Raw genomic sequence first — 25489 nt, 5'->3', positions numbered from 1 at the left:
GCACTGTTTCCCACTGATGAGAGGACCAAAGCTGGATTACTGACTGGGCAAAGTGGGCACTTGTGCCTCAGACCTCCAGGAAGCCCAGAAAGCTCCAGGTTCATTGTGTGTCTGTTGGTTTGTAGTAGTTTGAATCAGTGAAAATTTGTTTGTGAATATGCATCATGAAATGTCAATATCAACTGAAAGGATAAAGGTGTCAGTGTACAGCGTCTGAGCCAGGCTGCATCTGACAGTTTCTGCAACTTTCTGAAACCTACAATCTGACAATTAAGCCCACTTCTGGTGTGCAGAGGTGAGAAAGTAAGCTGTGTTTGAACATTTCTCTCAAGCTCTCTTTTTCTTTTTTCAGTCTTCATACAACTACCATTGATTTTCATGTGTACAAATGAGTGCAACAGAGGGAACAGTCCCAAAGTGTGCACTGTTACCTCCACATTCACATCTCATGACGTCTAACCCTTCTCTATGATGACAGGCTTTTAGCTCTGCTGTTGAATGTGGCCATTTGAAACAGCTACAAACACTTTTTCATTTAGAAGAGGTTGGACGACACATCAGACAAACTTTTTTCATTTCAACCAAACCTCAGCCTCAAATGTTCCCTGCCGAGTTTTCTTGAAAACAAACAAAAGTTATGTCTACATTCACTGTTACTCAGCAAAACTCATCGTGTGCATCCTTGTGATCTACAAATACGTTGAATCCATTTCCTTTCCTCATAAAACATTTACAAAACTATTTTTTTTAAAGTATTTTAAATCCTGCATTGTTTACCTGCTTGCAGTCTTCTTCCTCTCTGTCTTTGTTGGTGCATTACTGTGTTTCTCAGCACATTACAGCCACCTGTAGATCAGTGGAATACTGTGCAACGATTGGTAGGACTGTGTGTCACGTCACCTGCATGAATGTTGTTACGACCCACTCATGAAAAACTTCTCCAAGGTGCTGCTAGAGGTCAGAAACTCCACAGGGAAACCTTTAAGGGTCTGTAGCTTGTTGAGGAGCCCTCTGTCAAATCTACTTTTACATGGTGCATATCACTAAAAACATTTTTATTTGATTGGTTTTCTTGAAGATGACAGGAGAAATAATGCACAGAGCAAAAGTAAGTGGCCCCGGGGCCCCAAAAGGCTTAATCTAGCCATGGACAGGACCACAAATATATGTTTTATTGCTCTTTACAGAAATTTAAAAAAAAAACATTTGCATTTGATGACCCTTAAAGACAATAGGTGTAGTATTTTGTGTCATTAAACATATATTAAATATTTTTCCTATATTTTTAAAATATATTTGTGCCGAACGTTCTTGAATTTACACATTACTTTAACCATCTTTCTTTGAGTGAATGTTTTTCAGTGTTTTTTCTGGATTAGCAGCAATTAAATGCCTCCTACTGTAATTTGTGACATGCTCGAGTCTTAAATTCAATGTTGGTGTCAAACACGGCCTGCAGATTGATTTCTGAGTTAAAGTGGGAGGACATTTCTGTGGTCTGTCACACAGAGACTGTTCCTCTGCAGGATGTTGGAAACTGCTCATTATGATGCACGCAAACTTGCTCGAGGTGAATTAAAAAGATCCACTAAACTGAGAAAGCAGCAAAATAAGAGGATGTGTCTCTGTTTTGAGAGGCAGCTCCCTCAACATCCTTCTTCTCCAGTGCAGGTGACTGTGCTGCAATATCAGTAGCTACCTGCAGCAGCATCAGTATTGCTGCTGACTCAACTCTTCCCTGTGTATCCAAATGACGCTCATTGCATTTGTCGTTTCCCTGCAGGGGAAAAAAACACATATAGGACATTTCCTGAATGCAGACTTCCCATTATAGCCTATGACATCGGTTATTTTAGATGTCATCCCTCCCTATCCCCCCTGACAGGCATGCGCCATCTCCATCCCGATTGTTGGGTGAAAAAGTGGGCAGTTCACGATTTCATATTTGGCTTCACTTTCTCTCAACTCCCTCCTTTCTCCCGGAGCCTCGGAGTCGGTCGGACGGACACCAAGCCTCAGCTCCAATACCTGCGCAAGAGCATCCAAGAGCCTCTTTCCATCCCGACAGGACAGTCGCACTGCAGCAAGCTGACGGAGAATACTTTTTACAGCCAAGAAGTCAATACATCCTTCATCAGCTGAAATGCTGCTGAGAAGAATCCGGTAGGTTTTAGAGGCTGTTGTGTCGGTGACAGATGCGCTCTTGGCCGCTTCAAAGTTGGTTTAGATATAAAAATTTAAAATGATGGTGTAAGAAAAAAAGCCTCTTTAACATAGTTGCTGTCCCCGGCGGAGGTCCTGAAATTGTGGCCAGTAGTTATTTTCCCCCCAGAAAACGTCTTTTGGTGCAATTGACGCAGTTAGTTAAGTATAACTTTTTTCTTACCTGTGTTTTTTTTTTTTCTTTTTTCTTCCTCGCACAACATTAAACCCCCCACAGTGTTTTAGCAGAGCATAGTTGGTTTGTCTCTTAAGGGTTTGTACCACTTCCTCCTCCTCCTCCCCATCAGTCCCCATTAATGTGAAATGATTATGAAGCCCAGGTGTGAGTCTTACTTTCCTCTACATTTCTTGAAAGCAGCTGTTATGGCATCCAGAACCTTGGAAAAGTTTTTTTTATGTCTTTTAAATGCTATTGTTCTGGGATTAAAGTATGTATGCTGCTGAATTTAAGATGTAAAATGTTGCTCCTGTGCCCTGCAGGAGACACAGGAAAGCAGCTTCTTGTCTTGAGTGCACACTTTACTTCCTCTGTTCACTTTCTGGTACACCTTAGGGCTCAGGTGGACCCCATTAATGGGCAGCTAAAGAGATAGAGAGAGAGAGAGAGAGAGAGAGAGAGAGAGAGAGAGAGAGAGAGAGAGAGAGAGAGAGAGAGAGAGAGAGGGCAGCTGAATAATGAAATATGCTGTTTTGTAGTTGATGGTCCGCTGTCGACTCTCTGGTCTAATATTAGCCAATGGAACAAGTGAAACTGAGAGTCCTGGTTATGATTCTGTGGTAATTTCTGTTCAAACATTTCCCAAATATAGCCCTTGATCATTTGTGATAATCAGAGCTGCTCTTCATGACCGGTCTGTGGCCAAAATTCAACATCTGTAACATCTGTACTAATACTCAACCATTAGGTTAAAAAAGCAGATGCCAGTAAAGTGTCTCGATTATTTGATCCCTACAGAGCTGGCACCAAGTTTTAGCCTTGACCTCAATGCTGAATGTCTGAAGAGCAGATTTCACACTGTTTTATAGATATTCTGTAAGTCTGAAGATATTTTATTGATGGGATGTGATGGCGTACCACGTGTTGGGGTGTGGACACTCAGAAAAAAATCTCAGCTGATGCACTAACTTGTACTAGAAATGGATAAAACAAGATGGTGATTCATTCTGATTATCAGGCTTGTGAATATCAGATAGAGCAACAAAATAAATATGTGAAACCACTCAGTGTGTATGTAGAAATACTTCTTGCTGTTGCTTAATGAGATCAATTGCAAGTAAATAGTTGGAAGTATGAATTGAATTTTGTGTTGTGTCCAAGAAGGAAATGCCAAAGTTTTTATTCATAGAAGTTATTCCTTCTAAAATGGTCCATAATTTTCTTTGTTTTCTGAAGTTTTTAAAGTTTTTTAACAACTTAAAGCATCCTAATCTATATTTTTATAATAACAATGTGTCAAATGACAATGTGTTATGTCAGAGGCGTGGCTCGTATGGATGAACCAACAGAGAATTATCAGCAACTCTGAAGCTCCCCTCAACTTTACAGAGCTTTATAATGAGTTTCAGGTCATAGTTTAGCTGTCCGGCTACAGTTGTCCTGTTTTGGTTCACTCTCAAAACCTACTGTACTCTACCTGCTCAGCTACACATGGCAAACAGACACAGTTAGCGACTAGCTGGTGAACATAGTGGAGCATTTAGCAGCTAAAGAGAGAGAGATATCCTTCAGGAGTTGATAAAGACCAAAAACTGAGCTAAAGAGCGAATATTGATTGACTTACCTTCACCAGGTGGACAGACACTCGACTCCAAATGAATGATAATGTTGCTCATCAACTGCTGGGTGTGAAAATAAGCAACTGTTTGCTAAGAAGTTTTCCATGTCAACCTAAAAGGTGGTGATATGTCGGTGTTATGTTCACAATTTGTTTCTGCTGCCCCCAAGTGGCCAAAAAAAATCTGTTAGTACAGACTTCAAAAATTGATCATTTTGTTTCTGTTTCTGATTTTGGAGCAGAACATGTTAAGTTAATTAATGTGTTGGAATAAATTCTGCTGGCAGGCCTTGACTTTATATAACAACTCATCGATATATTTATTTGGTCAAACTCAAACCAAGCATCTGTTTCTTGATCTGTTGCTTGAAGGGTTTCTTTGCTCAGACAGTGAAGTCTGGCTCCACAGATGTGCTGAGTCAGGTCTGGGATCAGGTATTTGTTTGGAAAATCCTTTGACTACCATTCCTCTTCCCAGGCGCACAGGATGGTGAGTCATCTGGTGGGTGGCTTTTATGTTGGCCATCTTGTTGGGAGGACATGCCAGCTGGTTTATTGGAGATGTCTGCAGAGCCTGGGATTGTGGGGAGGAATCCTTTGAGTTTAACTCATCGGATGTGCGGAGGTGTCACGTTTGATGGTTCAGGGAGCCAGAGGAGTGGTTTTGAATGAAGAGTCCCTGTAGGGAACTTAATCTGCTTTCCAGAAGCCATGCTGCTATCTTAACTTTAGCCTTGGTAAAGTCTAAAAGTGGCTCAGATGTATGTGTGACTTTTTCTTGTGTTAGGTCTCATATTTTGCAGTATTAGTCTGACTCAGAGAGGTGTTAAGTGAATATTTCCTCCAGGGATTCAAAGCCTGGTGCTGAAGTTATCAGACAGGTGTCATCAGCATAGATGCATTTGTGGGATCTGGTATTTGGTGATTAATTTATATAGAGGTCAAGCAGGGTAGGAGCAAGAACTGATCCTTGAGGGATCCTATCATTCTGTCATCTATATGCACTTTTAATCTGTGCAAGGTGAATCCTTAACCTCTGGTTGTTAAATATAAAGTAGATTAATACTGTTGTCCATATAGAGATCAGTTTTGTCATCAAAGCATAAATAAAAATCAGGATATAAATGCTAAAGTTATTTGAGAAATGACAGTATAATAAAAATCAATACCTATTTAGGTCAGAAATGTAAAAAAAAAAAAAAAAAGAGAAAAAGTTTTACACTGATACTGGTTCTAAGGTTGCAAATATTATCCAAAATTTGAGATGCTGCATCTTTAAAAATGCCCAGAGCTGGATGGAAATGTCTTTGCTGCCATTTCCTCTACTTACTCTGATGAAGATATGCTTCACCTCAAAAAGTTAGTTGCTGCACTTGATTAAACAGCTATTACATGTGAATGACTCCAGATGCTGTCTTAACTGTTGAGGCACCAGTTTGAGCTCTCAGATTGTAATGGATTTCCTTATTTTAGAGTAGCAAACATCAACTAAATATTTGGTGGATGGTTAAGAGACCTGATGTGTTACAAAACTGGAGATGAAAGGAGAGGAATAAAGCAGTGACACTCATATACGGTGGATAGAAACTTAGACTAGAGTGGATTTCTACCTCAAATAGTGTGCGTTTTAGGATGTACTGCAGATCTCCATTTTATCATGAACTCATTAGTGCTGAAGCCAGTTCCAGCTCAGCACTCTGCAGAGATTACATCAGTCAAACCGGTGTCATGGCATGTTTCACCTGGCTAAATTGAGATCAGGAGTCATTCTCCGGGTTGTTCGGGTGAGACAAGGTCTGCCTGAATTGACCTTGGTGCAGAGCAAGGCCACCCACAAGATAGAGTCAGCAAGCTTTTTCATGCCTCTACTCCACGGATGACCAACATGTCAGTCTGCTTTCACTCACTTGCACAAGGACGAGACTGGATTAGCTCTGCTTGTGGATAATGCATCGTGTGCACTTTGTAGACCTGTAAATGCAGTTTGCAGCACTGATTGCAGCTTCAGTCTTACTCTCATCAAAAGGAGCAGAAATGCAGGCGCAGTCTGGTGGCAAGGCCGAAGACCTCCATGAAAAAATGTGATCCAAAGAAGGCACAAAATAACCAGCAGCAACCAGGATTTTCTCCTCTGTCATCAATCATAGAGCTTCAGGGTGAACGCAAACTGATGTTTACTCTCACAAGAGTTATATCATTTTGTGGGCAGTGTCTTGATGTAGCAGTTCCTTCAGCACAAAGCCTGCTCTAGGACGATTCTTAGTGGTTTAAAACTTCCTTTTCAATCCTTAAAAAGAGCGAGAGAAAGGAAAGAGAAAAAGTAAGCAAGTGTGCCAGTGCCCCGTCCTTTAATTTTCCCCCAAGCCCTTTGTAAAGCGGTCGGTATGAAGTGAAAGCACAGTGCGCAGCTGTCCTCCTGGCCCACTGCTCGTTTTTTGTGAGCCGTTTTCTTGTCAAGAATACTAATAGTGAGACCAGCCTGTGGAGTCCACCCAGCTGGCGAGGAAACAGACAACAGTTATTCTGCCATCAAAGAAGGCCATTTGATTTGACACAAATTGGTGAGTTGTGTTTGTGTCGACTCTTACCAACGATGCATTTTATATACAGAACGTTTACCAACGCTTGTTAAACTTGTGGCTCACTCCAGTCGTTCTGACCTGTATTCGATGGTTCAACTTTTACATTTAAGACGAACGCTCCTATAACAAAGTGTGGAGATTCTTTACACCTTGCCACGTAATAAGAGATCAAAACTGAGTAAGACACTGACATAAATGATTGAGGTTTGCATACACATTCGCACACAGTACCTTCTCTTTGCTCTGTGATCCTTCCAGAAGCTTTTTTCAACATTTTGTCCATCAAGAGTTTGATTTAGGAGCTTTTATTTCACGAGTCTTGTTGTGTTGGTGGCATGAGCAACAGTCAAGTGATCTGTGATTTCTTTGTTAAGAGTTTCTCTGGCCTCGTTTGAAGCAAAGCGAGCTCAGAAGTCTTCACTGAAAAAACATGAGCCCATTCGCAATTCAGCTGCTCTTTCATTTTCATACTCCAAGTCTTAAAAATCCCTTTTTTTTTGCTACATCAGCAGTGTGGCTCTAGGGATGGTTATGTCAGCCTGTCAGCTAGTCAGCCAACTACTTTGATCTTGAATATCTCACCATGAATCGGTTGGATTGCTATGAAATTTTATACAGATGCATTATCCCCAGATGGTGGTGATCCTCTGACATTTCCCCTGACATCACCAGCATTTTGTTACATTCATTTAAGGTGAATTGTGATCACTTTGGTTACCAATTTAACTTTCCATCTAGTGCCATCAGGTCCAGATTTTTATTTGTCCAGTACTTTAATGACCAAATACCAGCAAAACTAATGTTGATGATGTTAGGTTGGATGGTTGGATAACCGCAGTAATGTACACCATATATTTTATCATTTTTGAAATCCATAAACAACATTGATTTGTCAAGTTGCATAGAGTTTAGTACTATAAGTACTAAAAATTATGTTGACCTAAGAAAGAAAACGATTTATTTAATTACCTGGAAAATCTTCAGATGGGCCAATAAATCTTCAGGTCTACCACAACATTTTTAAAACTCAGATATAGTCAGACTCAAAAAACACACTTTAAACTGGCAGAGTTTAATGTGAATATGTTTACTGTGCATCAAGTATAATACAGAGCAAACCGAGGCTTTGATCCCAGAATTAAAAATCTACCTAAAAAACATAAAACATCATCTTACGTACTCTTCATAACTCTTGTTGTGGAGCCTATTTTCCAGGGTTTCATCCTCTTTAATTCATATTCATAATTTTCTACCATTGTTGCTATGGTGTTGTTATGGTTTCTTTGATTATTCCTCCTCTGGTAACATCATTTCCAGTAAAACTCACACCATAATTGGTGATCTTGATATTTTGACCATGGTTCAATTATAATTTGGTGTAGAGATAATGGCGCCTGGAACTTCTCTACACTTAAAAATAAATTGGGCCTGCAGCCTTTAATCAAAATCAAACAAACATCAACAGTGCTAACCACGAGCTAATTGACCATTTTGTGTTCTGTCTTTTGTGCTGTCCCTGGCATGACTATTTTCCACAAAACACTTCAATATAAACATTAAAATTGATTCAAATCTCTCAATTTGAAGGTACTTATGAGTCTATCAGCCCTGAAAATTAATTAGGAGTCGCAGCACCACTCTTTAATGATGAATTAACATTTCCAGCTTCATCATGACTGCCTCAGGAGGTTGTGTGAGGTCACTGTGAGCGTCCTGCCATGCCTGCTGGGTTAATAACAGGGCCAGGCTGGTGACGGAGAGCTGGCAGAATGCCGCTGGACTGAGAAGCTGTGTCATTAGCTCCCGGAGGTGATGAATGGCTTGTGGTCAGGAGCTGCTTCCCTTTGAAAACCAGAGAAGTTGCTTTTTTTTAATTTTATTTTAACTGTCGTTTAGCTTTGAGAGAAGGTTTTCAGTATCTTATGGGCCTCTTTTACAAAGAGATTCTGCTCTGATGTTATGATGTCTGTGAAAGAAAGAACGTTTCTGACAAAATTAGCAGGTTATTGTGATTTATAGATCTATGATATACACAGTACACTTACTTGCCTTTTTATTATGTAAACCTTGCAAAAACTAAAGCAGCCTGATACAGCAACTCTGCAATAAATCCTACCTTTAAGACTGTTATACTATTTCTGGTTTAGAGAGCCATCGATTCGAGTTTATGGGCATTTTGGACGCTGTAGTTTACGGTGCTGTTAAATATTGTGGCATTATAATACTGACAGGTGTTTTTAATACTACTTTCTACTTTTCTGCTTTCTATTTTTTCCCATTATGCACATTACAGGCATAATCATATTATTTTATTCTGGTCTTAAACCCACGCGAGCAACGTAGCTTTAGGGACAGACCTCTACTTTGGTCCAGACTTTAATATCTTTCAGAAACAAGATGGACTGCCATGAAACTTCAGAGAGGAAAAACTGGAACATACTAATTGATTTGCAGAAGTTCTCATTGAAGTTTGCTGTCCCTGATCTGAGAAGCACCTGATTCAGCTGCATATCGCTGGAAGAAGATCTTTCTACTTGAAATTTTTTCCAGACATTCATAGTCCCCAGAGGAGGAATCCAAATGGTCGTGGCTTTTCCTTGACTTTTCCTTTAGTGCCACCATGAGGTTCACATTTGATTTTAGGGAAATGTCTCAACAACTACTGGATGGATTGTCAGGACATTCAGTACACACATTCATGTTCCCCTCAGGATGAATTATACTACTTTGGTGATCCCTTAACTTTCCATCTAGTGCCATCATCAGGACAAAAAATGTAATTTGTCTAATACTTTATGACCAAATACCTGCAAAACTAATGACATTCCCATCAGCCTCAGTGGGGATAACAGTGACTAGCTGCTAGTGTGACTGTAGACATGTATCTACTGTATCTTTAGTGGAAATAGATTAGCCATCATATTGAGCAGTACTATATACAATATAAAGTATATATTAAATCAGCTCTTTAAATTAGTTGCAACCAAATACAAACAATAAATGGCTAAAAATCAGCCCAGTAGAGTTAACCTTGAGATTGTCAAGCTTGTTACCCAGCTGCATATCAGTACATGTCCAAGACTAAAACCCCATTAGGTGGACGCTGTGGTAGAGGTAACAGACATATATGAAGGTGTGCAGGTTATGACCTTTGAAATAAATCAGTTTGGTGAGATCAATGGAGCTTGTCCCCTGAGTAGCTGAACCAACAACATCATTTTCAGTATCAGAAATCGCTTAACAAGGTTAAACATGTGTGAAATTGGAAACTGGAAACTGGAAAGGGGAAGTAATCTGTCTGTATCATTTTTATGTCCTTTCCTCCCTGAGTTTACTTTATAAAATGTTTTATTGATCTACATCTGTGTCATATTTGATCTTATATTGATTTATACTGTGTGCGCTTCTTTCTCTTTACAGACATGTCCAAATACTTCTCTGCGCAGTCTGTCATCTCACTCTGGCCTTTCCTGCCCAAGCTCCATCTGCATATGGTAAGTCTCTCATTACATCTATTATTTTCAATATTTTCAATGTACATGATTGTTATTGTAATATGGCATACAATACTCGGTATCAGAGAAACCAATATGAATTAAAAATATCATGATTCACTAACTATTTTCTGTAAATTTAAAGAGTCGTTCTTCATTTTTTTCTTCAGATGATGTCCAGTCTCTCAAGGTGAAGATCCCATACACAGGTCCAGTTTCTCTCCCACTGGGCAGCGCTGTCTCCATCCCCTGCACGGTGTCTCTGTCCTCCACACCAACCACCTCCTCCTCCCCTGCTGAACCGCGGGTCAAGTGGACTGTGGTGTCCGGAGGGGTGGAGACGCTGATCTTAGTGGCGCGGGGTCAAAGGGTGAAGGTCAACGAGACGTACCGAGCCCGTGCCGATTTGCTCAACTACCATTCCTCCCCTGAAGACCTGTCACTGTGGTTGGGAGATTTGCGCTCCAGTGACTCCGGTCATTATCGCTGTGAGGTACAGCAGGGCCTGGAGGACGCTAGTGACCTCATCCAACTCAAAGTCAAAGGTAAGAAAATGAAAGACGTGGATCATCATTGATGTTTTGGAAAGATGTAGATAGATGTGATAAAGTTTACAGTTTAGCAAAGACATTATTGCTTATTTTAATCTTTAATTAAATAATTAATTTTAATATATTGATGGACACACATTAATTCCACACATTAATCATTTTTCAACAATCATCTTCCAGAAATTGCTATAGCTTCATACTCTGGTTATTTTTGATGTAAATGAGATAAGTTCACTTAGTTCACTGAGCTTGAACTAGTGAGTGCTGAAAAGTGATATTAAGGGTCAGAGGCAAAAATCTAGTAGGATAATTATTGTCCTGATGGTAAACTTTACATGTTTTCTCCCTCCTCTGACTCAAATCTGAAATTATGTCAATATAGAGCTCAATTTCTATGATTTGTTCTAGTTATTGAGTCCTTTCTCATCTGTTCTCTGTAAGGATTGATCAAAAATATTAAATAGGATGTTGCTGTCATTGTGCTATCCAAATAATGCTACATAGTAGGCTGTGGCCATCTTGATCAACTGTATGATGATTCTCTGAATATTTACCTGCAACATAATGGGCTGTTTCATATACAGAACAAAACAAAATATATATGATGAAATAATGTTTTTGCTTGCATGATTTTATGGTTTTATACAGTAAATGCAGTTCCTGTTGTGTGACTACCTCAGCTTTTTCTGTTAGTAGGTTAAGCTGTTTGTTCCAGGAGTGTTTTTGCATACTCTGAATCCAAATGTGTGCTTACAGTATGTGTGTGCATGTTTGTGTTTAGGTGTTGTGTTTCACTACAGGGATGATTTGGGCCGGTACGCGTTTTCCTTCCATCAGGCCAAGAAGGCTTGTGAGTCCATCGGGGCAGAAATTGCAACACCTGACCAACTGCTGTTAGCTTATTATGACGGCTACGAGCAGTGTGATGCAGGCTGGCTGGCAGACCAGTCTGTCAGGTATCTCAACACTCCTATGACGCTCACACTGAGTGAAATACACAAACAGTATTCCAAAATTTAGCCTGACATATCTGGTATGTTTGTAAACTAAAGAATTTCCATTACACTTCATTGAGTTTGAACAATACATGTCCACTCAACATAAGTTTGCAATAATTTACTTGTCAGTCAGACAAGGTTTAAACTTGGCTGAAACTCTTACAGTAAATATTCATGACTAAATGAGCAACACTTAAAGTTCAAGTTTGGGTAGAAAAATTTTTTTTAGGTACTATTTATTAAGAGTTCAACACTGCTCTCATCTGGACTGTGTGGGTGCACTTTGATCAGATTTGATTGACAGTGACCAAACAGCCCACCAGCTGTCATCAGATTCTGATTCAAATATTGCTCAACTCTGATTGGTGCACAGACATATGTGACATCACGATTTTCCAACTGAGCCCCGTCCAACTCAAACCAGCAAGAAAAAACAGCAAAGACAGAAATCTCTTTGTGAAATTACTAAAACTGTTCCAACTTTGGCAGAAAATCTTGTGTTAATATTGGAACCCATCACTCATAGTAAGAAGCTGATTGAGAAAACAGGTTTTCAGGGCTTTTAAGAGCTCAATTTAATGTGAGAAATGCTGATTGTTTCCATTATTGCACTGCTTCTACAGGTACCCAATCCAAGTTCCCCGTGAAGGTTGCTATGGAGACATGGATGGCCAACCAGGAGTGAGAAACTATGGGACAATGGATCCAGTTGATCTATTTGATGTGTACTGTTATGTGGAAGAAACTGATGGTATGAATTACAATCCATATACTGTATACAATTTATTCAAGAAAATAAATTATCCTGTTTTTAAAAAACACTTTTACTGAGTACAGATACTGGATAAATCAAAATTTTTAAATATAGTATTTTGTGTTTGTAGGGGAGGTGTTCCACGACCCCATCCCACAGAAGTTGTCATTTGATGAAGCTCAGTCATATTGCAGAGCTGCCGGGGCACAGCTGGCTACGACAGCACAGCTGTACATGGCATGGAGTGAAGGTCTGGACCGCTGCAGCCCTGGCTGGCTGTCTGATGGCAGTGTGCGATTTCCCATCATAACCCCTCGAGACCGATGTGGAGGGCCTCAGGCAGGTGTCAAAACCGTCTACCGCTTCCGCAACCAAACGGGTTTCCCAGAGCCATCCAGCCTTCATGATGTTTATTGTTTCAGAGGTCTGTGTTTTATCCCTCAAAATATGTTAGACATGATTCATGTGATGCATGCAAATTGAAATTTATTGATACTGTTTGCAAAATATTTTGTCAAAAAAATTCAACCAGAATACCCCAACTTGAACAATAATCAATTCATGACAAAAAACATTTTCAACAACATTTATAATCTGTCCTCTGCAGATAATAAGAAAACGGCCACTGACTCTCCTGTGGACTACATTGCCACAGAGCCTGAGGACATTGGACAAGATGTTGTTATTCTTGTGGAAGCAGATCAAGAACTGAAACTAAGCCAAAACACAGAGCAAGTGGAGCGAGAGGCTAAGAGTGTGCTCAAATCGTTCCCATTTTTCTCCATGCCCTCCACTGAGGAAAACCTGGTTGAAACACACCCAACATTTATGTCAGACACAACAGAGTCTCCCTTAAACTCCACATCTACATTGGACCCCCTCCAGTCTTTTGACGAAACGTCACCTTCTACAGAAATGAGCGACAGCTCCCAAGATCCTACTGCGCTGATAACCACCATCATCAATAGCACAGAAACCTACAATTCCCCACATAACACATCATTGCTAATCACTTTTTACAACGAAACAGATTCCCAACATAACTTGAACTTCACCTTTCACCACTCTGACCCTGAAAGCACCACAGGGTTCCCCGAATTGCCAAATGACACTCACACACATAACCAGACAGTACCAGTCACAAACCCTGTAGAGAGTACACAGCCAACTGAGAAGCCACAGCAAATGCAAGAGACCAACTTGGATTTTAACACCACTCATGCCAATTACACTGAGATGGACAGCAACCATACTCAAGAGGAGAATATCCTGGAAGCAACCTCTATGACCGTTGACTCCATGCTTCAGTCGAAGCTGAATGAAACAGTAGTAGATGATCCTGTGCAGGTGTCTTTCTCAACTCAGTTGCCAAGAGAGGACAGAGAGCTTGTTACACAATCAACCCAAACTACTAATTCCCCCACCAAAGAGCGCACCTCACTGTGGATCCCTCTGGATGGGTCTGGAGATAATTCACAAGGTATGAATTCAAGCCATGCTGGCGGCATGTTCACCATCTTAGTTTAGTGTGTTCGCATGTTAACATTTGCCAACAATAAGCAATAAACAGATAGTACAGCTGAGGGAATGCCATTAGTTTCTTTAAGTATTTAGGGCGTTTTCAGACCTGTGCTTTTTAGTCTTTTTGAATTGGACTGTGGTTTGTTTTCCCCCTTGGTGCAATCTGTTTGGGCAGGTCTGAACGCAGGTACTTGGGCATGGACCAAAACCACCATACTGAGACCCTTTAGTGGAGGTGTTCTTGGTCTGGTCCCAAATGAACTCTGAAGCAGTTTGTTTGTGGTGGGAAAGTGATCTGACCTTGATCCGTTTAAGCTCAGTGAACGCTTTCACGTGGCTTGTAGTGATGCATTTTGGTTCACTTTGACTTACCTCTGTGTGAAAAAAAGGAACCAGTGGGAAAATTCACCAAGTTTACCACCTCATCCACTGATTTGGACCAGAAAAAACAAACTATAGGTTTGAAAACGCCCTTAGTCATGAACCAAAGTATTAGACTAACCAGAATTTTGAGCTGATGATGGCACCATTGGAAAAGTCAAGGGATCACCACATTTATTAGGACTGAACCTCTGACTCACCATGAACATCTGTACCTAATTTAATTGAAATCCATCCAGTTGAGATATTTTAGTCTGGACCAAAGTAGTAGACTAACTGACCAAGTGACAGACTGACATGGCCATCTCGAGACCTATGGCTCTGTCATGTCCAAAAACATACATTTTTGTATAGGTGATTGAAGCTCAAAAAATGTTTTATGCTCTTTTCCAGAAAATGACCTTGACACGGAAGCAGTCACTTTCATCCCTACATCAAATTCCTCCACTTCCAGCCCTGCCACGCAACAGTCACTTGCTTCAGCCAGCAGCACTCCTGCTGAGCCTCAGACAGCAGTCCCTGAACCAACCCTCTCATCTGGGTCGCGCCCTTCTGACAAACCAGGCATGGATATCCTCTCCACAGCAGCGCACTTGTGGGAATCCTCCATTTCTAGACAAGAGGGTAGCACAAGCTTAGAAATTGAAGACACTGTCACCATGGAAAGTAATGAAAAGCAGCTGCATCCAACAAAGTCTGAAGACAAGCTAATTTCTGGAGTAAGTTCAGCTACCACTGCATCTCCAAAGGAGTCAAACACCTCTCTAGCCCCTGTTAATTCCACCACAGCACATTATCAGACATCAGATTACAGAGTACATTTGGATACTGCAACTGCAACTTATGAAGAGGCAAGTGGATATGAACCTGAAATAGTTGCTGTAACCATTGGAGAGGATGATAAAGTTGCCTCAATCCTTGAAGAGAACGTTACAGTTAGTCAAACCCTTGAAGAGGGAGGTAAAGTCATCCCAACCTTTGAAGAGGAAGCTAAATCAGCCCCAACCTCTGAGGAGGAATTTACAGCTTCTCCAACTCTTGAAGAAGAAGCTAAATCAGTGCCAACATCTGAGGAGGAATTTACAGCTACCCCAACTCTTGAAGAAGAAGCTAAATCAGTCCCAACATCTGAGGAGGAATTTACAGCTACCCCAACTCTTGAAGAAGAAGCTAAATCAGTCCCAACCTCTGAGGAGGAATTTACAGCTACCCCAACTCTTGAAGAAGAAGTTAAAGTTGTCCCAACTCTTGAGGAGGATTTTACAGCTACCCCAACTCTTGAAGAAGACGTTAAAGTTGTCCTAACTCTTGAAGAGGGTTTTACAGCTACCCCAACTCTTGAAGAAGAAGTTAAAGTTGTCCCAACTCTTGAAGAGGATCTTACAGTTACCCCAACTCTTGAGGAGGATTTTACAGCTACCCCAACTATTGAAGAGAAAGTTAAAGTTGTCCCAACTGTTGAAGAGGACCTTACAGCTGCCCCAACTCCTGAAGAGGAAGCTGAAATTGCCCCAATCTTTGAGGAAGAAGTTAAAGTTGTCCCAACTCTTGAAGACGATTTCACAGCTAACCCAACCCTCGAAGAAGAAGCTAAAGTTACCTCAACCTCCGAAGAGGATCTTACATCTACCCCAACTCTTCAAGAAGAAGTTAAAGTTGTCCTAACTCTTGAAGAGGATTTTACAGCTACCCCAACTCTTCAAGAAGAAGTTAAGGTTGTCCCAACCCTTGAAGAGGAATTTACTGCTACCCCAACTCCTGAAGAGGAAACTAAAATTGCCCCAATCTTTGAAGAAGAACTTAAAGTTGTCCCTGCTCATGAAGATAATTTTACAGCTACCCTAATCTTTGAAGAAGAGCATGTTACAGTTGCAACAACCCTTGAAGACAAAGTTACAGTTAGCCCAACCTCTGAGGAGGAACTTACCGTCTTCCCTCTCGATTCACAAACATCTAAGTGGGCTCTGCAGACCACCACATCTGCACCCCAAGAGTCTCAGAATGATCTTGAGTACAGCAGAAAAACATCAGCAGCTCCAGATTCCCCCTCCAGTACAAAGCCCACTGCTACCACCACAAAGACCACCACCACCACACACTGGTCCAGACGCACCTGGAGCCCGACCACCTCTACACCCAAAGTTTTCCAACAGACGGCTGAGCCCCAGAAGGTGACAGCCCTCATACCACCAGTGGATCAAGGTCTGGTGGATGTTGAGTTTAGTCTCACCCAGCTGCCCACCCTGCTTATCTTGCCCAATGAGAGGGCAGCTGTAGGCGGTACAGGGAAAGCTTCAGGTAATGTTAAAGCCACTCTCATCAGCCTAACCGCCCTCTTCTTGCTACGCGACGCAATGATGCACTAAAATCCCTGGTCTTTCCTCTGCCCCAAGCTGCCTTGCTCCATTTTCTGTAAAACATCTCCCCCCTTTTCAAATGACTTCCCACACCTCTACGTTTGTTTCACTCGTTGTCTCAGCAAGCCCACTCACACTTCTGACTCCCCCCTCTTCACCTTAAAACACTCCTCCCTTCTCTCCTTGTGATCCCACCTCCCCTCCAAGATACTCACACCTGGGACAGCTTCCATTTGACATTTGTCAGCAGCCCAGTCTTGTTATGCATGACGTTTTCCTCATCCAAAGATTGACTTCTGTGAAGTACTGTAATATAGTTGTGTGTGTTATGAATGAGTGTTTCAGTGCTTCTTCTTCAATGATTGTCTGCAAGAGTGATGGTTAAAGCATTGGTAAACCTTTTCACGATGTCGATCAGTGGAGTTTATTTTTAGACAGTTCATCATTTGCACCATATGCAAATATCTTCACGCAATCATTTTCTTCTGGCTAACTGTCAAAACTCACAGTATCCTTTGCAGTAATCTGGAAGTAACTTGATAAGGGACTTTGATCTTTCTCTGGATTGTAACAGCAATTACGTTGAATGTAACAGCACTGACCAATGCAATTGCAATCACTTTTTATAGCTGATATTTAATCAATAACTGTCAGGTCATCCAGTGTTAAAACTGTCCTCAAGTTTTAAGACCTCTATCGCTATTTTAGACGGTGTACAGTAGTACTGAAAGCACAGAGTATTAATATGTTTATAAGCACAAATATTGTTATTGTTATTGTTAATTAGTTGTGAATGGTTTTTGAAATGTTCTCTAGGGGTCATCAACTGTTTCATATTCAAGTCATGGTCCATTGTTAAATCATGATCTTTCAAGATTTGTATTGTGTTTTTAGGTGTCAGAATGATAAAATCAACTAATCAATGTTTGTTTCTCGTCTCACCATCAGTTGATAAATTTATTTTGTTGTTCTTCAGTCTCAAATCATTTAGTTTAACATTTTTTCTCTCAGCATTGCATTGTATGGAAGCTCATTTCTGCCAATAAAAGAAAAAAACACATGAATAGTTAGAAATGATGAAAAAAAACCCCACAGTGAGTCAATATTTTGTTTGACTAAATCAAAATTATGAAATAGACTTACTATCTCACGATTTTGACTTAGTATCTTATCATTTTGACTTTACAATGAGTATTTGTACTTTTATTATGCATAACTTTCCATCTATTTTTTTGTTTTCCTGGCAGAAGTGGGCTTCCGTAGAATTTTGGCATAAATATGAGTATCATTAAAGAAGTTGTTGTCACTCAAAACTCTCTTTCAACACAGTGAGATTATGCATTGCTGTGGATGAACAAGACAGGATTACATTAAATATGGATCCATCCATCTTTACAGAGACTTTCAGATCAGCTGAAGTGTAATGCTTCACAAAATTTTTTTTCTTCTTTAGTGACAATTCTGTTTTAACAGCTTTTCTCATTCCAGTGAGCCATATTTGTGGTGATAATTGGCACTCCCTGTGCAACAGCTTCACCAAGCATATTAACACCGATTTAGGGTTAAACATATTCAAAGATTGAAGGTTTTTTTTAAGTTTAGAAACAAAATATACAGAATATAATGTCAAATATCATGGATCACTTGAATATCACTATTCTTGGGACAGATTGGGCAAGAATTTAAAAAAGGGAATTAAAAGGGAATTACAGGACATAGCAGCTGATATACAACAAGTGTTTTCATTTCACAGTTTTCTCTTGTTATAGATAACCATAAAAACAGTTTTTTACCATCAGCATGTTAATATTCATGGTGATGAAAGATTGAAGACTTACTAGCTTACATTAAGCAGAAGGCAGAAAAACACCAGGGACAGACCACCGGTCATGTACTAATACAAATAACTAACTTTACATTATCACCTATAAGAAATTTATTGTCCTGGACTGCTGGAGTATATCTATACAAACACCAGATCATGTAACCATCTCACAAAAAATAACCAAGGTTCCTGTCACTGTGATTTTCTTTTATTACTTTAGGAAGGCCAACATAAGGTTTAACTTTTTATACTGAAGACTTGAAAGCACTTTAATTGTTTTTTCATACCCCAGTTGCTTATTTTTCAGTAAAAACCAAATGATGGTTTAGTTTGAGTCTCATATGATTCTCATTAGACTTGTGTAAAACAGTTATTACCCTCCATACACATATACAATGACCTACATTTCTGTAATGAGCAGTATGTGAGTGTGCAGCATAATAACAGACACCACAGAGTTCTTGTTTATAGGGTGTCACAGGAAACAAATAAACCAAATTCCCTTGTAAAATGTTTTATTTCAGTTTGGACACACTTGCCCTCATTTTTCTCTCTTTTACAAATTTAGAACATTAAATCCATTTTCCTTTTTAAACAACTAGATTACCTCTTGCACAGTATAATCATCCAGACAGATTTGACAACAAAAATTCACAGTAGCAGGAGCCAATTTTACAAAGAGGTCAACACGAAAACTTCACTCTAGTTTAAAAGTGTACACATGTACACTAAGAGCTTTGACTTACTGACAATTGATAGAAACTGAACCCAAAATGACTCCTTTAAGAAATTCATAATGGCCCTATTAAAAAGATTTCACTTCATCATCTGATTGACAAAAAAAACTAAATTCATGGCAGCAACCATCAACTCCTTGAAATAATCTTTGTTTTTCTTCAATTTAGTGTCCAAATTGTGTCAGAAATTATCAGAAATTACTGTATATGATATATATAACATCCTGTCACCACTGGATTTTTGACAGAAAATACCCAACACCAGGGGTCTTTGTCAGCATACATTAGTGTGTCCTTCTTGATATCTTTTATCATTAGATATCATGACAAACATTGGTGGACACACCAGCTACAGTATCTCACTGCATTTGTAAAGGAACATTGTTGAGTTTTTCCAAGCACAATGTTTTCATGTTAAATAAAAAAACAAATACATTTTGGTATAATATCCTGCAGTGAACACAGTGTAGCTCCAAACACATTGTGTCACATGAAAAGCTGCCAATTAATGACAAATGGACATCAATAAATTAGACCAGAAGAGAAGAAGAACAGAAACAAGGTCCGGGATCGACCCCAGAACCTGTGCGATGCACCAGCAAGAGGATTGAACGGGACCTGAGGAGTTTGTCCTCATGTAACTCCCTCTTATGTTTGTCCCCTGCTGCCATCTGGTGGCTCATTTAGATTGTGACGCTCCAACATGTAATTTTATCTGCAGATGTGTGCTACAATATGCCACAATTATAATCTGTATACACATTAATCTACGTCTCTAAATGTGTGTATTTAACTATATTCATATATTTAAATTACCATGTGGCAATAACTGGTATCTCAAACTTTTAATCAGTATTTTTCACATCATTTGATCTATCAAATCCACTTTTTTCTCCCTCACATTTAGACTCTGCATTCATGCCAATGTTTCATGTTCAGTGTGCTATAAATAATAAGATGAACAGACTGTGATGTTTACGATCATGCAGTTGGAGCAGCAGAATAATCTGAACTGGTCCTCTGTTGTGTTTCAGATGCCTGTGTGAACGACCCCTGTCTCAATGGAGGCACCTGTACTGACGCAGGCGGGCAGATTAAATGCCTCTGTTTGCCAACGTATGGAGGAGAATTCTGTCAGATGGGTGAGCTCTCAGCTGCTGAAAGCACAAATCTGTTAAACACGTTGGGAAGCTGGTGGCTGTTTTATGAAAGATTATTATTTCATTAAGCCAAGACGTTTTACTGTAGATATCCTGAAACATCCTGCTAATATTGATCATTTAAATTACTGTAGACACACAAAATGTTTGTTATGAGCTGGTGGGATTATAGTACTGTACTGAAGTTTAGGTACTCTACTCGAGTATTTCCATTTTATGCTACTTTATACTTCCACTCCGCTACATCTCAGAGGGAAATATGATACTTTTTACTCCACTACATTTATTTGACAGCTTTAGTTACTAGTTTCATTTCAGATCAAAGTTTTACATAAAACACATATGATCAGATTATAAAATACAACATATAGTTAAAGATTAAACCTTTTTGTCTTGTGACCCCTCATATAAAATCAGTCATGTTTCAGATGTTTATGACATCTGAAACATGATGTCATAAACATATGTGTTTTACATAAAACACATATGATCAGATTATAAAATACAACATATAGTTAAAGATTAAACCTTTTTGTCTTGTGACCCCTCATATAAAATCAGTCATGTTTCAGATGTTTATGAGTTGTCACCAGTTTTTTCTCACATGATTTCATTTCAATAAATGTTCAAATGATCCAGTATCTCACAAAAAAATCAAAGATTAGAGAAAAGTCAAAAAACTTTTTTAAAAAAATGTATCCGAACTTTGTTTTTTCTTATTTCTTCTCCCTTTAATCATGTCATGACCCCTCAGATTTATCTGGTGACCCTTTGGAGGGCCCCGACCCCTAGGTTGGGAATCCCTGGACTAAACTAGCTAACTGTATATAAAGTAGTTGAAACTAGCTCCACCTCCAGCAACTACAACAGTAAAATACTACTTACACTTTGATGCATCAGTATTCAGTAACGTACTTTATTAAATCTATTTAGTATATCAGTCACAGGACTTTTACTTTTACTAAAAGTACTTTTACTTTTAATACTTCAAGTAAATCTAGCTGATAATAATTCTGTACTTTTACTTAAGTAGGATTTTAAATGCAAGACTTGTAATGGAGTATTTTTACATTCCTGTATTGGTACTTTTACTTAAATATATGATCTGAGTACTTCTTCCACAATGGTAATCCAATATGCACTGCATAAACTCACAGAAATCAACAATTCCCAGTAAATACAGGGATTGCACACAATTCTGTCAGCATGAAATTCTTTTGAAACATCTGAAGACTCTTTAATGTGGTGTCTCCTCCTCTGTGATGTTTTCAGACCTGGAGCGATGTGAACCAGGCTGGGACAAGTTTCATGGCTTCTGCTACCGACACTTCAGCCAGCGTCTGAGCTGGGAGGTCGCAGAGCAGCACTGTCGCATGCAGGGAGCTCACCTGGTATCCATCATGACCCCTGAGGAGCAAGGTTACATCAACAGTAGGTTCAGTTCATAGACTGTATGGCTTCAGACTGTGAGTTTAAATGAGTGATTTATTTATTCATTCTTCCTTGACGACTGAATACTATTGTCTTACTGTCCTCACCAGGTAACTATAAAGAATACCAGTGGACTGGTCTGAATGATAAAACCATCGAGGATGATTTCCGCTGGTCTGATGGCAACCCGCTGGTGAGAGGAGTGTTACTGTGTAGTTTTGTTGGTCTGTGACCTCCAAACACTGCACAATACATTGCATTGGAGAGAAACAACACAGGAAAAAAGAGAATGTCTTTATATATAAGTTATATTACGGAAAAAAGAGATTTTACACATCAAGATAAGTTTACGAGTCAAAAATTACGAGTACTACACCTCCTGTGAAAACATGTGAATTATGTCTTTTGTGTCTCAGGAGAAGCTTTAGTAAGTCTGAGAAAATAACCTTGATGATGTGTTTAGGGTTTAAGTCGACTTACACATGGAGACTGCAGATTTTTCATTTTTTGAAAGACATGTCAGAAAGTTTGAAAGACTTTTGTATTTTCCAGACAGAGCATTTGCTTTACGCATCATATACAATCCAGCATTTTTGAAGCCAAAGTCAGAATATCTTACCTTTGGCTAAATCAATTTCCTCTTTTTTGTGTTTGCAAATTATTAGTCCCCCAATGTTATAGAAGTGCAACAGTAAACTGCTTTAATACAGATTTGGTATGTTCTACTTGAAATTTCATACTTTATATATTAGGATTACTCTGTTTTTCAATGTAATTGTTTATGTGGTTTGTCTTTTTTTTAACTTTATTTCATATAGTCACTTTGATACCATGATTTTGTCATTTTTACAGGCTTGATTTGATGGCATTTTAATGATTTCATGTCACATTGATCAAAAACATAGCTGAACTAACATCAAATTGAACAGTTTATCAAAAAAGGACATCAAAGTGTTAAATACTTGTGTTTAATATATAACCTCATAAAAAATAGGGAAGTTAACAACATATGTTGACATGGAGACGCTCTACATTTTCATATTATTTCCTTTCATGCAAATAATTCTAAACAAAGTCAATCTGTCTATTCTCTACACGCATACAGTTGTATGAGAACTGGTACCGAGGGCAGCCAGACAGCTACTTCCTGTCTGGAGAAGACTGTGTGGTGATGGTGTGGCATGATGACGGGCGCTGGAGTGACGTGCCCTGCAACTATCACCTGTCCTACACCTGCAAGAAAGGCACATGTGAGTATTAGGAATGAGACTTAACACTGAAGTCATCATTAGAGTGTCTTATTAATGGTTTCAACACTCCCGTGTGGTTGTTTTTGGTATATATACATATATACATATATACATCTGTGCAGTTGATGCTTATGATGCAAAGTTGTGAAGACATCTAAGCTCTGAGGTGTTTTAACTCTTCCAACAGCCTCCTGTGGTCCACCGCCCAAGGTTCGAAATGCCTTCATATTTGGAAAGAGTCGACAGAGATACGAGACCAATGCAGTTGTGCGTTATCACTGCGCCCAAGGTTTCCACCAGAAACTAAACCCTCTGATCAAGTGTCTGCCTGGAGGCAGTTGGGAGAGGCCCCAGATCCTTTGCATTCCTGGTATGATGAGAGATTATTTTTACCCTGACAAAAAAAAATTATATTTCATAAAAACCTTCATGAAATTCTTTAACTGTACTTTCAAGTGTAACTAATCTTCTTTTCTATGTCATTTATGGAGCACACACAGAGTAAATTAATGCCCAGAAGTCAATTAATCCTTTTAGTAATTTAAACTGTGATTTATAATTGGACTTCCATGATTTTAGTAACAACACACTTGTTCAAATATTCACAAAACAAAAGTAGAATTAAAACAAAAGACACAAATTCAATCCAACATGGTACCTGGACTAGAGGCATATATTGTAAAATAAAAGACAAAAGACAAACAAGGTGTTATTTATAAAACTGAAGCATGACACAGGAACAAAAAAACCCACTAAAGGTTAATGTAACTTATTTCCTTTCAGAGTCTGGAGCCCCCACTCAGCACCCCGATGTGACGTCACCGACCAACAACAACTCTGCCGCGTCCGAAGATGAACTTGAAGTCACTAAAGAGTCACCACAGTACTGGGACATCAAGTTTTAAAACTCTCCAAGGCTTTTCTTGTTTACCTTTCTAAAACTCTGCTGTTTTAACTATCAGAAGGTGAAAAAAAAAAAAATCGAATGCTTTTTACCAATGAACGCTCAACAAGAAACAACAAACAAAATGAACCACAAAAGCATTAAGACACAAACTGAAGCTTCCTCTCAGCGCACAGAAAGACATTCCTATTTCTAAATGTCATTCAGAATATTTCCTACTGTATTTTGTCAAAGAGATTTTAATACATTCATACAATGACCGGAGAGAAAGACATACAGTCAATGTCTAAATTACCATGCCAGCTCCAAATATACAGTAAGAATTGTTCTTTCATATCAGCTTTTTGTTTGTGGTTTTTGTTGAATCAAGAACCTTTTACAAAATGGTGCTAAAGTCTTTAAGACCTTTGTAAAGAATCCAACAGATAATTTTGTTTTCAGTGTGGTGTAGGAGTAGGGACAAGTTCCTGCTTTTTTTAAAAAAAAAAGAATCCAAACAACTCCAAAGCACAAAGTCACAAACTTAAAAGAAACAAATGCTGTACATATATTAGTTTTCACACCTGTGATTGCTGTCCGCATTTTTCTGAGAGAAACCTTTAAATTTCCAGCAGACACAGTTTTGTTCGTCAGCTTTATGTTGTAATAAAGTTTTGTAGAACAGAGCAAAGAATAAATTGTTGTCTTATTTTACCCTCAGTGCTGTGTGTAGCCTTCATTTCATGATGGAAAACATCTATTTACACCGACATTACAAACTGACCACTGAGGAGACGCTCTAGAAGAGTTTTCTACTGATGGTCGTGAAATTATGTCAAACCAGGGGGCTACACAACAAAGAACAGTGACAGAAAAAGGAGACGTTCCAATATAATGTGATGAAACTTTATTTTCTATTAAATATAATAAAATTCATGGGTTGAGTGAACTGGACCCTGGACTGGGCCCTACCCTCTGGAAGAAATCCCTTCCTGGGAGGCTTGTTTTTTCTTGTTTGCACCTCCAAGGCTGCATCCTTATTTGATGTGAAACTAAGACATATTTAATAGTTTCTAAGCATCGCCAGATTAACTCAGTGGGGGGCACCCTCTCCTCCTTCTGTGTATGTGAATGATGTGATGTGAATTTTCCCGTGTGTGTATGTGTAGCCTTTACTATTTCCAGTCCTCCATAGTGAGAGCAGGCCACGTGTCTCAGGTCTTATCTGTTCCTTGATGCCCTCCTGATCATATTATTCACATGTCATCACTGTATTTTGACATCCCGTTTTTCCACGCTGTACTTCTTCTATCTTGGTCTATTCTGTACCCACATTGCAACAATGACAACGGACAACCACAACGCTTACACATACGCGAAAGGGATATGACGCCATTGACAGGTGACCAAATGAAACTTTACCTTTATTAAAATGGCGGATTTCTCTGGTTTGAACATTATTGCAAACATCTGGGAAAATGTAAGTACACAACTCAACAAAATATATGACATTGATCTAGTCGTTTTTAACCATTTAATACGGAAAAGTTACATATTATACCCTTTA

At 39.2% G+C, this 25489-nt stretch overlaps 1 protein-coding gene across 1 annotated transcript; it reads left to right on the top strand.

The window, feature by feature from the left end:
* Positions 1 to 1821: 1821 nt before the first annotated feature.
* LOC137198796 (brevican core protein-like) lies at positions 1822 to 24642 on the top strand. Its single transcript, XM_067612751.1, has 14 exons — positions 1822 to 2163; positions 10001 to 10074; positions 10245 to 10619; positions 11407 to 11581; positions 12247 to 12374; positions 12508 to 12801; positions 12985 to 13857; positions 14673 to 16577; positions 20233 to 20340; positions 21631 to 21789; positions 21900 to 21982; positions 22895 to 23039; positions 23227 to 23409; positions 23823 to 24642. Exons 1-14 carry the CDS (start codon positions 2144 to 2146, stop codon positions 23942 to 23944), a joined length of 4644 nt encoding a protein of 1547 aa, XP_067468852.1. The 5' UTR covers positions 1822 to 2143; the 3' UTR covers positions 23945 to 24642.
* The last annotated feature ends 847 nt before the right edge of the window (positions 24643 to 25489 follow it).

Source organism: Thunnus thynnus, chromosome 15, assembly GCF_963924715.1.
Source record: "Thunnus thynnus chromosome 15, fThuThy2.1, whole genome shotgun sequence".
NCBI classification, from domain to species: domain Eukaryota; kingdom Metazoa; phylum Chordata; class Actinopteri; order Scombriformes; family Scombridae; genus Thunnus; species Thunnus thynnus.
This window is presented reverse-complemented; position numbering and strand designations above follow the sequence as displayed.

What these genes read in the sequence shown, in the direction of transcription:
- LOC137198796 (XM_067612751.1), top strand. Translation starts at nt 2,144, where the DNA reads ATGCTGCTGAGAAGAATCCG. An exon ending in GTCTGGAGATAATTCACAAG is followed by an intron (nt 13,858 to 14,672) that starts GTATGAATTCAA and finishes GCTCTTTTCCAG; the next exon opens with AAAATGACCTTGACACGGAA. An exon ending in GGAGCAAGGTTACATCAACA is followed by an intron (nt 21,790 to 21,899) that starts GTAGGTTCAGTT and finishes TGTCCTCACCAG; the next exon opens with GTAACTATAAAGAATACCAG.